Below are 12,167 nucleotides of genomic sequence, written 5' to 3'. Positions count from 1 at the left end.
ACAATGTCAGTTCATCTGTCTGTTTTACATGATGGTATAAAGACAACTGTTGTAATACAGTATATTATACTGATATAATACAATGCAAACTTGATAAAAAATACACCCACTAGTCTTCATCTCTACAGAAGTTAATTATCACTAATTACAGCATTTGACATTTAGTGGGAACAGAAGCTATTAATGGGTGAGAGGGCTGAACATCAGCAAAGCAACAGAACGCAGTTGTAACAACAATGTCATTTCCTTTAGTTTTACCAAAGGATTTTGCCGTTCTTTGCTAAAGTACACTGTTCCTTTAAACCATTTTATGCAACATCCATAAATAGTGAATGTCAGTTGGGTTACAAAATCCTTTTGCTCTTACAAAATCAAAGAATTTCCTTTCTTTGAATTTAAATTCAGCCTCAGCTGACTGAGGAAAAAGTGCTAATATATACTTTTTACCAATGCAAATTGACATACAGCTCCTTAACTGTGCAGATATAAAACAGCCCCTCAAGTTGTTCGGAATGAATTTGTATATATTCACCACCAAAAAAACCAATTCCAAAACGCTTATCTTCACAGTGATTCACACAGCATGGTGTAGGAAACAATGGTAATATTTTTTAAAACACTGTTATATTATCTTTGAACTGGCAAGACCCATTGTTTTGATTGAGGCCTAGTACTTCAAGTTTTGTTGAGCATACATGAGTTTGCTATAAAAGACTTAGGCATTTTAAAAATGCCTATAAGGTATACCCAGGCTTCTAACATTATATTCAGGCATCAGAGACTATAAATACTTAATACCTTTCATAAATATATATCCATTGGCTCAAATGCATGGTAAAAAAGTGTATGCAAGTAACTGTGCCAGCCCAGTGGTCAGGCAAACATTTCACTGACAGGGCATCAGAGTTTGGGTCCTCAGTTTCACCACTGCATACCATCTGGGGAGGAAGTGCCCTAAACTGCTTCTCAAGCAACCCCTTCTGGCAGATGCTCTAAGCAGCATTTAATAACTCTGGAAGGTGCAATGTCAGAGGGCACTTTTGAGAACTCTTTATTCACACAAATATCCCAGTGAAGTCACCTTGAATCTTGCCTGAACAAGGGAGGTTGAACTCCCTCATGGCCCCCCCACCTCCCAACTGTCCTTAGTGGTGGGATTAGTATTTGAAGCTAAATACAAGAAAGGAAGGATAGATTGAGAGAGAATGGGGAGAAATCAATCTCTGTGCACTATTCCTGCAACAAAGGTTACCTATCCTAGCTTCACCTTTTTGAATTTGATTCTGATTAGTGCTTTTTTTAATCCAACAGAAAATACGTGCCAGAAAGTCTAAATTTGGAGTCTGTTCTTTTATAAAAGCATCCACGTGAGATTTTATTTAATTATGCAGCAATTTAAGGCCAATCTCTACTTCAATATCCCCATGGATGTCTGACAATTTGCCACATATGTTAACATTAGGAGCTGGTCTACACTACCGCAGTAAATTGATCTAATTTACACAATTTCAGTTACATGAGTAACGTAACCGAAGTCGATGTAGTTAGATCCATTTACTGCGGTGGCTATACTGCACTGTGTCAACAGGAGAGCATCTCCCATTGGCTTCCCTTATGCTTCTCGGGGAGGTGGAGTACACAAATTGATGAGAGAGTGCTCGCCCATCAATTTAGCGTGTCTTCACCAGACCCACTAAATGACACTCGCTACATCGATTGCAGCAGTGCCGATCTACCAGTAAGTGTAGACATGCCCTAGGTCATGCCTCGTCTAGAAAAATATATTGCATTAAAAAGTGCTAGTGAACACCTTTTTCTAGGATGACCACCGCCATCTGAATTCTGTCTACTCTGCCATTGTAAAAATACTGCCTATTTTCCTAAGCTAGACATAGCCTTAGAAATGTGTGCTCAATTTCCTTATTGTCAACACACATTTTAGTCCAATTGTCCATGCATCAAAACTTTATTGTGTGTGTGACTTACCAAGCTAACTCATCAATATTAGCATAAGCAAAATATATATACTCTGGAATTTAAAAAGGGAACTCCAATTTAACTCAATGTAATTTGCTATAATAAAAGACCACTTCTGCAATCAATGAAAAAAATGGTGTATGCAAGCCTTAGAGCTGGTCATTTACCAAGATAGAAGATTGAGAGTGGAAAGAGACAGTACAATACAGTCATGAAATAATTTCTAAGGTTTTCTTGCTTTGTGTAGCTCCTAGATAGGTTTGTGACATGATTGTCATTTGTCTATCTTTTAAAGGTATATTGAACAAATCTTAGTAAAGTTTTAAGAGTTGCAAGCTGATTTTTGTTTTGATTTTTGTTTTTAAATAAAACCCTGTATATTCATTGCACCCTTTCAACAGGAAAACAGTGCAGAATTTTCTGTCATCAGACATGCATTCATGGTGATTATTTTCTCTGCCGTGTCCTTATGCGCCATTCCTGTACACAGGAAGAAAACAAATCTCTCTGGATTCTTGTAACATTTACAATATTGCCTGCATAAAGGAATTGAGCAGACTAGCAGTACAGGGAAAGGGTCACACCATGTATCTAGAAAAGGAGTACTTGTGGCACCTTAGAGACTAACCAATTTATTTTAGCATGAGCTTTCGTGAGCTACAGCTCACTTCATCGGATGCATACCGTGGAAACTGCAGAAGATATTATATACACACAGAGTCCATGAAACAATACTTCCTCCCACCCCACTGTCCTGCTGGTAATAGCTTATCTAAAGTGATCATCAAGTTGGGCCATTTCCAGCACAAATCCAGGTTTTCTCACCCTCCTCCCCCCCCCCCACAAACTCACTCTCCTGCTGGTAATAGCCCATCCAAAGTGACCACTCTCTTCACAAACCTGGATTTGTGCTGGAAATGGCCCAACTTGATGATCACTTTAGATAAGCTATTACCAGCAGGACAGTGGGGTGGGAGGAGGTATTGTTTCATGGTCTCTGTCTGTATATAATATCTTCTGCAGTTTCCACGGTATGCATCCGATGAAGTGAGCTGTAGCTCACGAAAGCTCATGCTCAAATAAATTGGTTAGTCTCTAAGGTGCCACAAGTACTCCTTTTCTTTTTGCGAAGACAGACTAACACGGCTGTTACTCTGAAACCATGTATCTATTATCCAATCCCTCCACCCTCCAATTAATAGGTAAACTTTTAGGTATAACAGTCTTGCCAGTGCTTCACTGGCTTTCTAAATCAGTGTTTCACCTGGCTAAATCAGTATAAACTGAAAGTCATTCTCTGCAGGCTGGCTAGTGGCTTATGGCAAGTGAATTGGCAGCCTCATTTCAGTTCCTAGTGGACAGTTGCATGTCACAAACACTACTGTAACTGGCATCTTGTTAGCAGTCTCAGAGACAAGGGGTTGAATACATAGTTTGAACATGTTTAACCCTTCCTTCAAATCCCACTACTGCTGCCAAACTGGCCCCTCTCACCTTGATCAATCGATCCTTCAGCCCTCATACAGACTGTGCCAATCACAACACATTTTCCAGTCTTATCCTGGCCCCTCTCACCAGTATTAAATTCACATTAACATTTTAAAAATCTTATGGTCTTAAGTCTATTTTTATCTGGTCATATTAGATAATACAGTTTGGTTTATCATTCTTTTCATAAACAAGGTTTCTTAAAGCTTGAATAAGTGGTCATCTTCATACACAGACATTAAGTTCTGTATTTATAGTAGTGCAGGAAGCTAGTTGAGGCTATCATTCCAAGTTGCTGAGGTGACCTCAAATATAACTTCTTACAGTCACAAACTCAGATCCTGTAGCAGGATCCACTAGCAGAGACCTGTTGGTCGAGTGTCCCACTGACACCAAATAGAAGTATGTATGGTCATCAGAGGTCCATGTTAGTAGACCCCATTGCAGGATCATTGCCATAGATATTACAGACTAAGGTTTATGTAGGTCCTCTTCTCCATTCTCCTGCCAATACAGGATTATTCCATACATACATTTCAGTGCTTTGTTTAGTTAAAAAATATTCAAGTAGAAGCCACATCACCTTCTGTTTGGAGATTGTTCCTCTGTTTTAATTTAAGGCCCCAAATATATTTGTAAAGGAGTGTTTAATTGCAACTGTGTAAGTCATTGTCACACTCACCACATGGGACATTTTTCAGGATTAGATACTGCTATGTTTAGTTAGATGGCAGCATTCTATTTACCAAGTTTTAACCACCACTAGGGAAGTTGAACCCTGGAAAGAAACAGCCATTGATCAACTGGGCTAGACGTCTAGTGCATCAGTTGAAGCATACTGCTTTAGGGAAACTCCAGAATCTATTTGCAGTATATAGGAAACAGATGAAGTCTGTTTCCTAATATGGATTATTCTGAGAATGATATCTAGAGATGACCCAGATGATCTGTTGAGTTTAGACTTTAAACTATTATACATAGGCTTAGAATGTTTTAAAAGTTTAACTGAGACCTGAGTTGCAAAGGTTCACCTTAGACCTAGGTTTCAATATAGGCGTGGGTTACCAAATTAATTCACTACAATAAATTCAGAGTTTATATTTAAAAATAAAGCAGTTAAGTTACATAGAATCACAGATCCAAATCTTTTCTACAATCCTGAATAGGGTAGTTTGACAAAAACTGGGCAGGAAGGTGGTTTAGGAACGCAATCAGAAGTTTGTTGGCAGCTACCAGTTTAGGTTTTAACTTTAAACTATCTACTTTGAGACCTCTGTTAACGAACATCTATAATACAAAAAGGCAGCACAGTGAGAAGTTGAAATCTTAACATTTCAGTAAAGTGCAAGAGAGCTTTTGAATATATGTATGGCTTTGCTATGACCTTAGTTGAGATGTACAATTCAAAGATGGTGATGCCAGGTTCTTAACTATTTTACTGAGGTTGGCAATCTTTTCTTCTAAGAAGTAGTTTTTCTTCTCAGCAGTTTTCTGTCGCTGTTCTGTCATCTCCAGAGCTTTCAGCAATTGTGCGTTCTCAACATAGAGATCCTTAACCATTGCATCTGCTTTAGTATTCTTGGAAAGCTAAATATATATATAAAAGTTACTCCCAGCTTTTTATGTATGAAGAGATACAAGTGAAAGCAGTGCTGTGTTTAGGCAAGCTGCTGGTTCAGTTTATTGTGAGCACCCTCATCCATGCATTCATGTAGTGCATGATTATATGAAATCATCCACAATAAAAGGATATACCAAATTGGATATTTTCACGTGTTATAAATGAAACATTTCCTGATGTTTATGGGCACTACTAGTATCTTGAAGGTGGAAAGAGCTTGTGCAGAAGATCAGATATGAGAGAGATATTATGGGTCCACAAATCAAGATCTGCAAACCCTTGCTTATGCAGCTAGTACATAAAAGTGTTTGTAGAATCATGCCCCCATTCTTTAAGGCTGGGTAAATTCTCATACACAAGAACCCATCAGCCCAGAGTGGGAGACTACTGCAATTAGGCATGTCCCATAGATACAGCTGTGATGGAAAGTTCTGGACTACGGGCTTCCCCTATACAAGTGAGTGAAGTACACCAGTACTCTGTCTTTATTTCTTAGAGAACAGCTCTGTTGTGGATGATTTGGGGCTATGGTAAGGGCAGCTGGACCCTGTCTGTCAGTACTGCATTTCCCTGATGGGTGGGTAAGTAAAATCTGTTGGCCTGCCACTTTACAGGAGAGTCCAGCTGCAACTGTGACTCCAGGGATGAGCCCACCAATGACAATAATTCCTCCTGCCTGGGCCTTCCACAGCACTGTTGTCCCAAATCCCTTGTTCACTTGAACAACTAGCTTGGTCTGCTCAGGATTCTCTTCTGGCCAAAGACTATGTACTTGAATTTAATGGTTAGCCATATGCTTGGCCATATTAATCTGCCTGGCAAATTCACTACCAGATATCTCAAATCTTTCTGGAGACCAGTTGTCTTCTTATCTTCCTTCTACTCACTCACTGCTCAAGAAAGTCCTCTCTGCCACTCCTGGAGATGTCTACCAGTCCCTGCTCCTCTCAAAAGAGATCAGTAAAAATTAAATAAAATTAAAATAAGTGAACCCGGAGACCACCTTATCTCCCGACGAAGGGGAGATCTTAGTTTTTTTGACTCCTCTAGCAACTTGTGTTTTGAATCTTTGGAAGCTTTGTTGGGTTTAAGATGCAGTTCATCCACTTGTATAGTGAAGCTGCCTCTGTGGGACTAAATTTAATTAAAATCGGTTGTCTCCAGCTTTGAGTGGATAGATTCTGTCATGAGGGAAATATGAGGTAGGAACAAATTGTCTCAGCTATTTAAATCTAATATGCCAACAAAAAAATTGCATTTTTTAATAAATGTGTTGACTATTCACTAAGGAAAGTATTTTCAGTTTCCCCTCAAGTAACCTGATTTAATAATACATCCCCAAAATGTAAATTGTCTGACTGAATGTAGAATTAATATAAGTTAAGTAAATCATATACAAGACTTAAAATCTTATTTTGGGGATGGATTTTCACTCACCGTGAACTCCTACGTGCATTGAAAGGGAACACAACATTTGTGACGTGGTGAGGAAAGTTAAGTACACATCCATGCTCAATATACCAATCTACAGGCATTGCATTTGCCAGTTCTCATCTATTATATCTCAAATAAGAGATCTTATTTGTACACTTTTCACCCCTGAACTGTGAAATAAACTTGAATGTTAGTGTAATTTATTTAGTGAGACTGCTAAAAAGCTCACTGGAATTCATGGGCATTTTTATTTTTTCCAACAGGGAAGAAGATATGAACATTTAGGTAATTCAGAAAACGCTTGTATCCTAATAAAGGAAAACAGGAGCAAAGAACATGCTGTTTGTCTGGGTAAGTTTTTCCCCTGCATTGTGCTATAAATCCTTGGGAAGGAATATCTCCAAAGTGTAATCTTTGGGAAAGTACCTTGTTCTTCCCCTTACCCCATGTACAACCACTCTTCAGTTAGGATCCTTCTCCCAAATTGGAGAGGTTTGTTTCCCAGTTTTAGGTCTTGCAAGGTACTGAACAATCATAATTCCCAGTCAATTAACAACAAATTATGGATGCTCAACCCAGAATCTTTAGTCAAGCGTGTGGTGTTTTAGATCAAAACCATAAAAGGGCTTTTACAATCTACTTTGAACAAAAGTAGAATCTGGCATACTTTGCTCGCTTAAGTTGTGTACACAAGGTATGTGTGATCCCAGGAGAGGAATGGTAAGGCTTACTTGTTCTTTCAGTTGGTTCACTTTATCTTGGAGAAGCCTCTTCACAAGCTTCAATTTCTGCTCAACATCCATCATACGTTCTTCCATCATCTTTAGAAGCTGAGCATGGCCCCCCTAAAAGGTGAACAGTTATGTGAGAGTTAAATCACAAAGACAAATCAATTGTTATTTGTCTTCTCTCAAGTGATACCAGGCTGGGAGACAGATTTGGTGGCCAAGATAAGTCTGCTTTAAAAGATGGGCTCACAGCTGTTATGCAGTTAGTGTAGGCAAATATTTATGCACTTACTCCAAAGGGACCCGGTCAACATTAAAATAATTTTTAGAGTTCTATTTAGCAATACCTTAGATTATTAAGATTTAACCAATCTAGTTTACTTTCATATTTACTTTTTTCTTTTCACTCAGCCTGGGGAATGAAAATCAGACCTGATGGTTTTCACTTTTGGTTCTCATGCTCTAGACAAAGTTCTGCTGTGTTTGGGTTCACTACTGCAAGGGAATAAAAATCATATGAACATATTTTTATTTTGTAAAATATTTTTAGTAAACTGAAACTTTAGGGCTTAAAGTTTGACAGTGTCTCCTTAACTTCAAATAATCCCCACAATCTTCAATCTTTAAAAATAAATGGTGGGATTTGCTACTTCCTCAAAGTTTGCTTTCTTTATTATAGCTGTAGATTACAGGCTTCTGGTTATTCAGAAATGTTAGTAATCAGCCTCCTTTTGCCAGTTTTCTTCAGCAATGTAACTCACAAGCCAGGGGAAACACAATAATTTACTGCAATGAGAATGCCTGCAAAAATCAGACTGCATTGCGATTTCCCTGGAGCAGTTGGAAAGAGGAGGCAGCAGATCACAAAGAAAGGTATTTGGAGACATTTTGGTAATTAGCAGTCATAGGAAAGGAAATACAAGCAATGTTACTTTAAATGCCAGTTTCTACCTACAAAGACATCTGAGTGGGTGTTAGCCAAGAGTCACTTTGATAAAATACTGAACCTTGAAGGGGCCCGTAAGCAAGCCACTTTCTTACATGGGGTGGGGCATTAATGGGAGGCTGGAGGAGGGTGTATTTTTTTTCCGGAGGAGAATAGTTGCTTATTTGTTTAAAATTTTATGAATCGATTCCATTACGGAGGGAATTGCAAATAGAATTACATTTTACCTGAAGAAGCTCCAGAAGGATCTCAATAGAAGGGATTTTATATATCGTTAAAAACTATTTCAGAATTACATATCATGTAGGAAGCAATATATAATGTAGTAGGACTGGGGACTTTTCCAGAGGGATTTAAAATCTAGCAGTAAGTAGAACTTACCATAACAAGTCCCAGCCAAAATACTTTCATCTATCTTTTTTTAGGTTTAGTGAGATACTCAAACATAGTTCGTAAATACTTTTGTTTGGCTGTTCATGCATGAAGTGAATAATTAGACAAGCATAACTGTATGCGGTGTTGTAGCTGCTGTGGTCTCAGGATGTGAGACACACGAGGCGGTGAGGTAATATATTTTACTGGACCAACTTCCATTGGTGAAAGAGTCAAGCTTTTGAAAATAAGCTCTGAGGGGCCTGAAAATTTACCTCTTTCACCAAAAGAACTTGGTCCAGTAAAAGATATTACCTCACCCAACTTGTCTCTCAAAACATACAGGTCTCTGCAGCTATTTTTTTGTTTGCTCTGGTTTATTATCTCTGAGTTGTGTGTTCAAATGAATTTGAGAACACCAATTAAAACTACGTTTTACCTGATTAGTATATGAATCCATAAAACCTTCTCCTGAAGTTACAGGAAGTGAGGAAATGGACTCAGAGCAGGTCAGGTCCATTCAAAAGATGTAAACCTCAGTGAGTCAGGACAGAGTTTTGTTAAAAAAAAAAAAAAGTTTCACACAGCTTGTACTCCAAGTAGACAAGAGCCAGGCTATAATGCTGTAAATGTTTATACACATCTGTTAAAATAATGCTGAAGTCTAGCTTAAAAACAGTAACTGCTGGGAAACGTGGGAATACGAAGAATTGTGATTCAAAGATGGACTTCAGTCATTTACAGATACTACATTTTTGTCCAAGTTTTTAAATCCAACACTACACAGGAAGTGGATGCTTGAGGCCCAATTCCTTCATCAAATGTGCACATGCAACTCTTGCTAAAAATGTACGTGCAACTCCCACTCAAGTCGAGGACAGAATGTGGGTCCGTGTTATTACATACTATGCAATAGTTCCCATCCACAATATCAGAGAACAGTGATATAAATATTTTGGCCAAAAGTTTTTGTTTAGAAAAGCTGAAATACTGTAGTGAGTATGATACATTAGCAAGACAGAGACACACCATTATATTTAAAACATTTTATTTCTCAGGTACATCAAGAAGTGTCATCTTTCCCTGTTAAAAAGTTTATACATCTTGTACAAAACTCAATATAAATAACCCAGATTTTCTTTGAATCTTATATATAAAAATTAGTACCTTTTGATAAAAATAGTTACAACCGTTTGAGAAAAATAGTGTATTTCTTTCCACAATGAACAAGTCAACAATTTAAATAACATAAATAAAAAGGGTTTGTAACAAATTGAAAACGACCGCTTGTGAATTTTCTTCACGGAATAGGTTCTGCACAAATAAATAGGAAAAACATAATACTGTAGAGGCTTTTTTTTTTTTTTTTTTTTTTTTAAAGCACAGAATAATTTGATCCTCAAATTTCTCAGCTTATGCCAGTTTGAGTGTAAGTAAGTTTATCACTGTAAGGAATGAGATCATTAGCAGCCAAGCTTTCAGAGGTGCCCAATCCTCCTGTAGGAATCTGCATGCACTGCTCGCTGCTCCGGTAGCAAGGCCTAGAGAAAGAAGGCAAGTGGGACACTTCACCCTGATATCAAGATTTTTTTTTTTTAAATACATATACTGCTATTAAAGTAAACCACCACCACCTAAACAAGCAAAGCAAAACAAACAAAAGCAACAGTCATCACACAGCATGCAGAGAATCACAAATTACATTTTTCTAAATATTTGTACAAGTACTACACAAATGTAATTGTGAAGACATTCAGAAAGCGTTTTCTAGGTGTAAGGACTCTTCAGATGGCTCACCAACATCAATTTTGTCAGGAAATTTTTTTGGGGTGGGGAATGTCAATTAACTTTATGCAGTTGCTAACTAGAAAAAGTGAAGCTGTAAACTTCTGGTTAGAGAAATACAGCTGCCACAACATGTATATAGTCTCAATATTTTTGGGAGACTCGCAGCATCGGCTTGAAGGGTGTAGTCCAATTCAACTACATTAGAAAGAGTTCTCAGCATTTCCATTATAAACCTAGTTTGTAAAGAGTCTATATCTGGGACACACAAATTGGCTCTAGACTAAAACTGTATTCTGAAAGGAGTTTCACTACAATAAATTGCAGTTTAAATTTTTCAAATTCAAAAAACAATCTGGAGGAAGCTTTTTGGCGTTTATACTGTGTCCACACAGGGATAAAGTGAGGGACAATCAATTTTTTAAAGTATTTTGGACAGATCAGTGCATGTTAGAAAGCGTGGCATTAAACAAGCGCAGATTCTAAAACATATGGAAAAAGAACTGGTTAGGTGATGGGTTACTGTATATGGAGGAGGAGGTGAAAGAAGTTCAGGGATTGCTATAGGGCTAATATTTCCAATTCTGTCTGTAGTATAAGTGACAGAGGAAAGTATCAAAGTTTGCCCTCAACATCCAGAAAGGCCAAAAAATAAAAATCATGTAGATGAAGGATCTAGAGTTCAGAAAGGTGTAGACAGGTTAGTGTGAGTAACAAACGGCTCAAGAGTTTCAATTTAGACAACTTGAAGTCATGAGTACAAAACCAGTGATCTTGAAGGGCACCAGCTTGAGAGCGATTACAGATGGAACCAGGACAGAACATGGCTGTAACCAAAAAAGCAAATACAACTGGGACAGAAAAGGGGCATACAGTACAACTCAAACACAAAGTTTATCACCATTGCTCTACTTGTATGCATATTTACTGTACCTAATTTTAGGCTCCTTATTAGAGAAAGGCCTTGGAGCTAGAAGAGTTCTGTAGGAGTGCAGCAGCAGGAGTAACACCAGGACTGGATGGGTTAAATGTATACAGATAGCATGGAAAATCTGGGGTTGTACTCACTGGTGAAATGACGGTGGAGAGGGGATATGACGCAAGTTTTCAAGATGCTAAAGGCGACATTGAAACGTAAATAAGCTTTCAACTAAACGTTTACCCTAGGAATCAACTAAGAAAAAAAAGCAAGGTGTTTTCACAAAGGAATGTTCTATCTTGTGCTGAACGAGAAGCAGCTGACAAAGATATAGGCCTTGACCATACTGAAAAAGCGCTCTGCTTTAACAAAATTGATTTTAAAATATCAATCTAGTTAAACCCATGTGAACCCTTATTGTAGATGCAGTAGAGCTGGTGTAACTCTTTTTGTATATCAATTTAGTTTGCTTAAGCTATATCACTATAAGAAAGGAATAAACAGGTTTTAAGTACATCTATAACGGAGATTTGCACAGGTTTAACTAGATTGATTTTTAAAATCTAATTCAATGCAGTTTTCAAGGCCTTGCAGAGATAAACAGGAAAGATTTACACATTATTCACCTGCAGAACTACTGTTTATAGCATGTAGCTAGTTTATGCTTGATGAGCTCTCAAATAATTAAAAACTTTTTCTTGTTTTCAAAAAAACAACCAACCTTACGTACTCTAAGACAGTTCACAGTATGTTAACTTGCAGAAGCTGCTATAAGATTGCTTTTTTCCTGCCTTTTTTTGTTTGCTTTTAAATAACAAAATTTCAAACTAAACCTTACACTCTACCTTTCACACTCTTCTTTGTCACCAAAGACCTTAACATGTGGTAACATTGCCT

At 37.7% G+C, this 12,167-nt stretch overlaps 1 protein-coding gene across 2 annotated transcripts in view; it reads right to left on the bottom strand.

Annotated features, from left to right (window-relative positions):
* Nucleotides 1-4,585: 4,585 nt before the first annotated feature.
* NIN (ninein) overlaps nucleotides 4,586-12,167 on the bottom strand; it is a 90,495-nt gene continuing 82,913 nt past the window's right edge. Inside the window, exons 28-29 of one of the 2 annotated variants that reach the window (XM_077819670.1) lie at nucleotides 7,252-7,365; nucleotides 4,586-5,052 (exon numbers count right to left, since the gene is read on the bottom strand). In XM_077819670.1, the coding sequence (XP_077675796.1) occupies nucleotides 4,843-5,052; nucleotides 7,252-7,365 (324 nt within the window). In that variant the 3' untranslated portion in view covers nucleotides 4,586-4,842. Of the gene's footprint in view, nucleotides 5,053-7,251; nucleotides 7,366-9,653; nucleotides 10,108-12,167 lie in introns of those variants that run through there. The other variant, XM_077819669.1, reaches the window with a different exon arrangement.

This window comes from Eretmochelys imbricata, chromosome 6 (assembly GCF_965152235.1).
Source record: "Eretmochelys imbricata isolate rEreImb1 chromosome 6, rEreImb1.hap1, whole genome shotgun sequence".
Lineage (NCBI taxonomy): Eukaryota > Metazoa > Chordata > Testudines > Cheloniidae > Eretmochelys > Eretmochelys imbricata.
The sequence above is the reverse complement of the archived record's forward strand: the minus strand, read 5'-3'. Positions and strand labels throughout refer to the sequence as shown.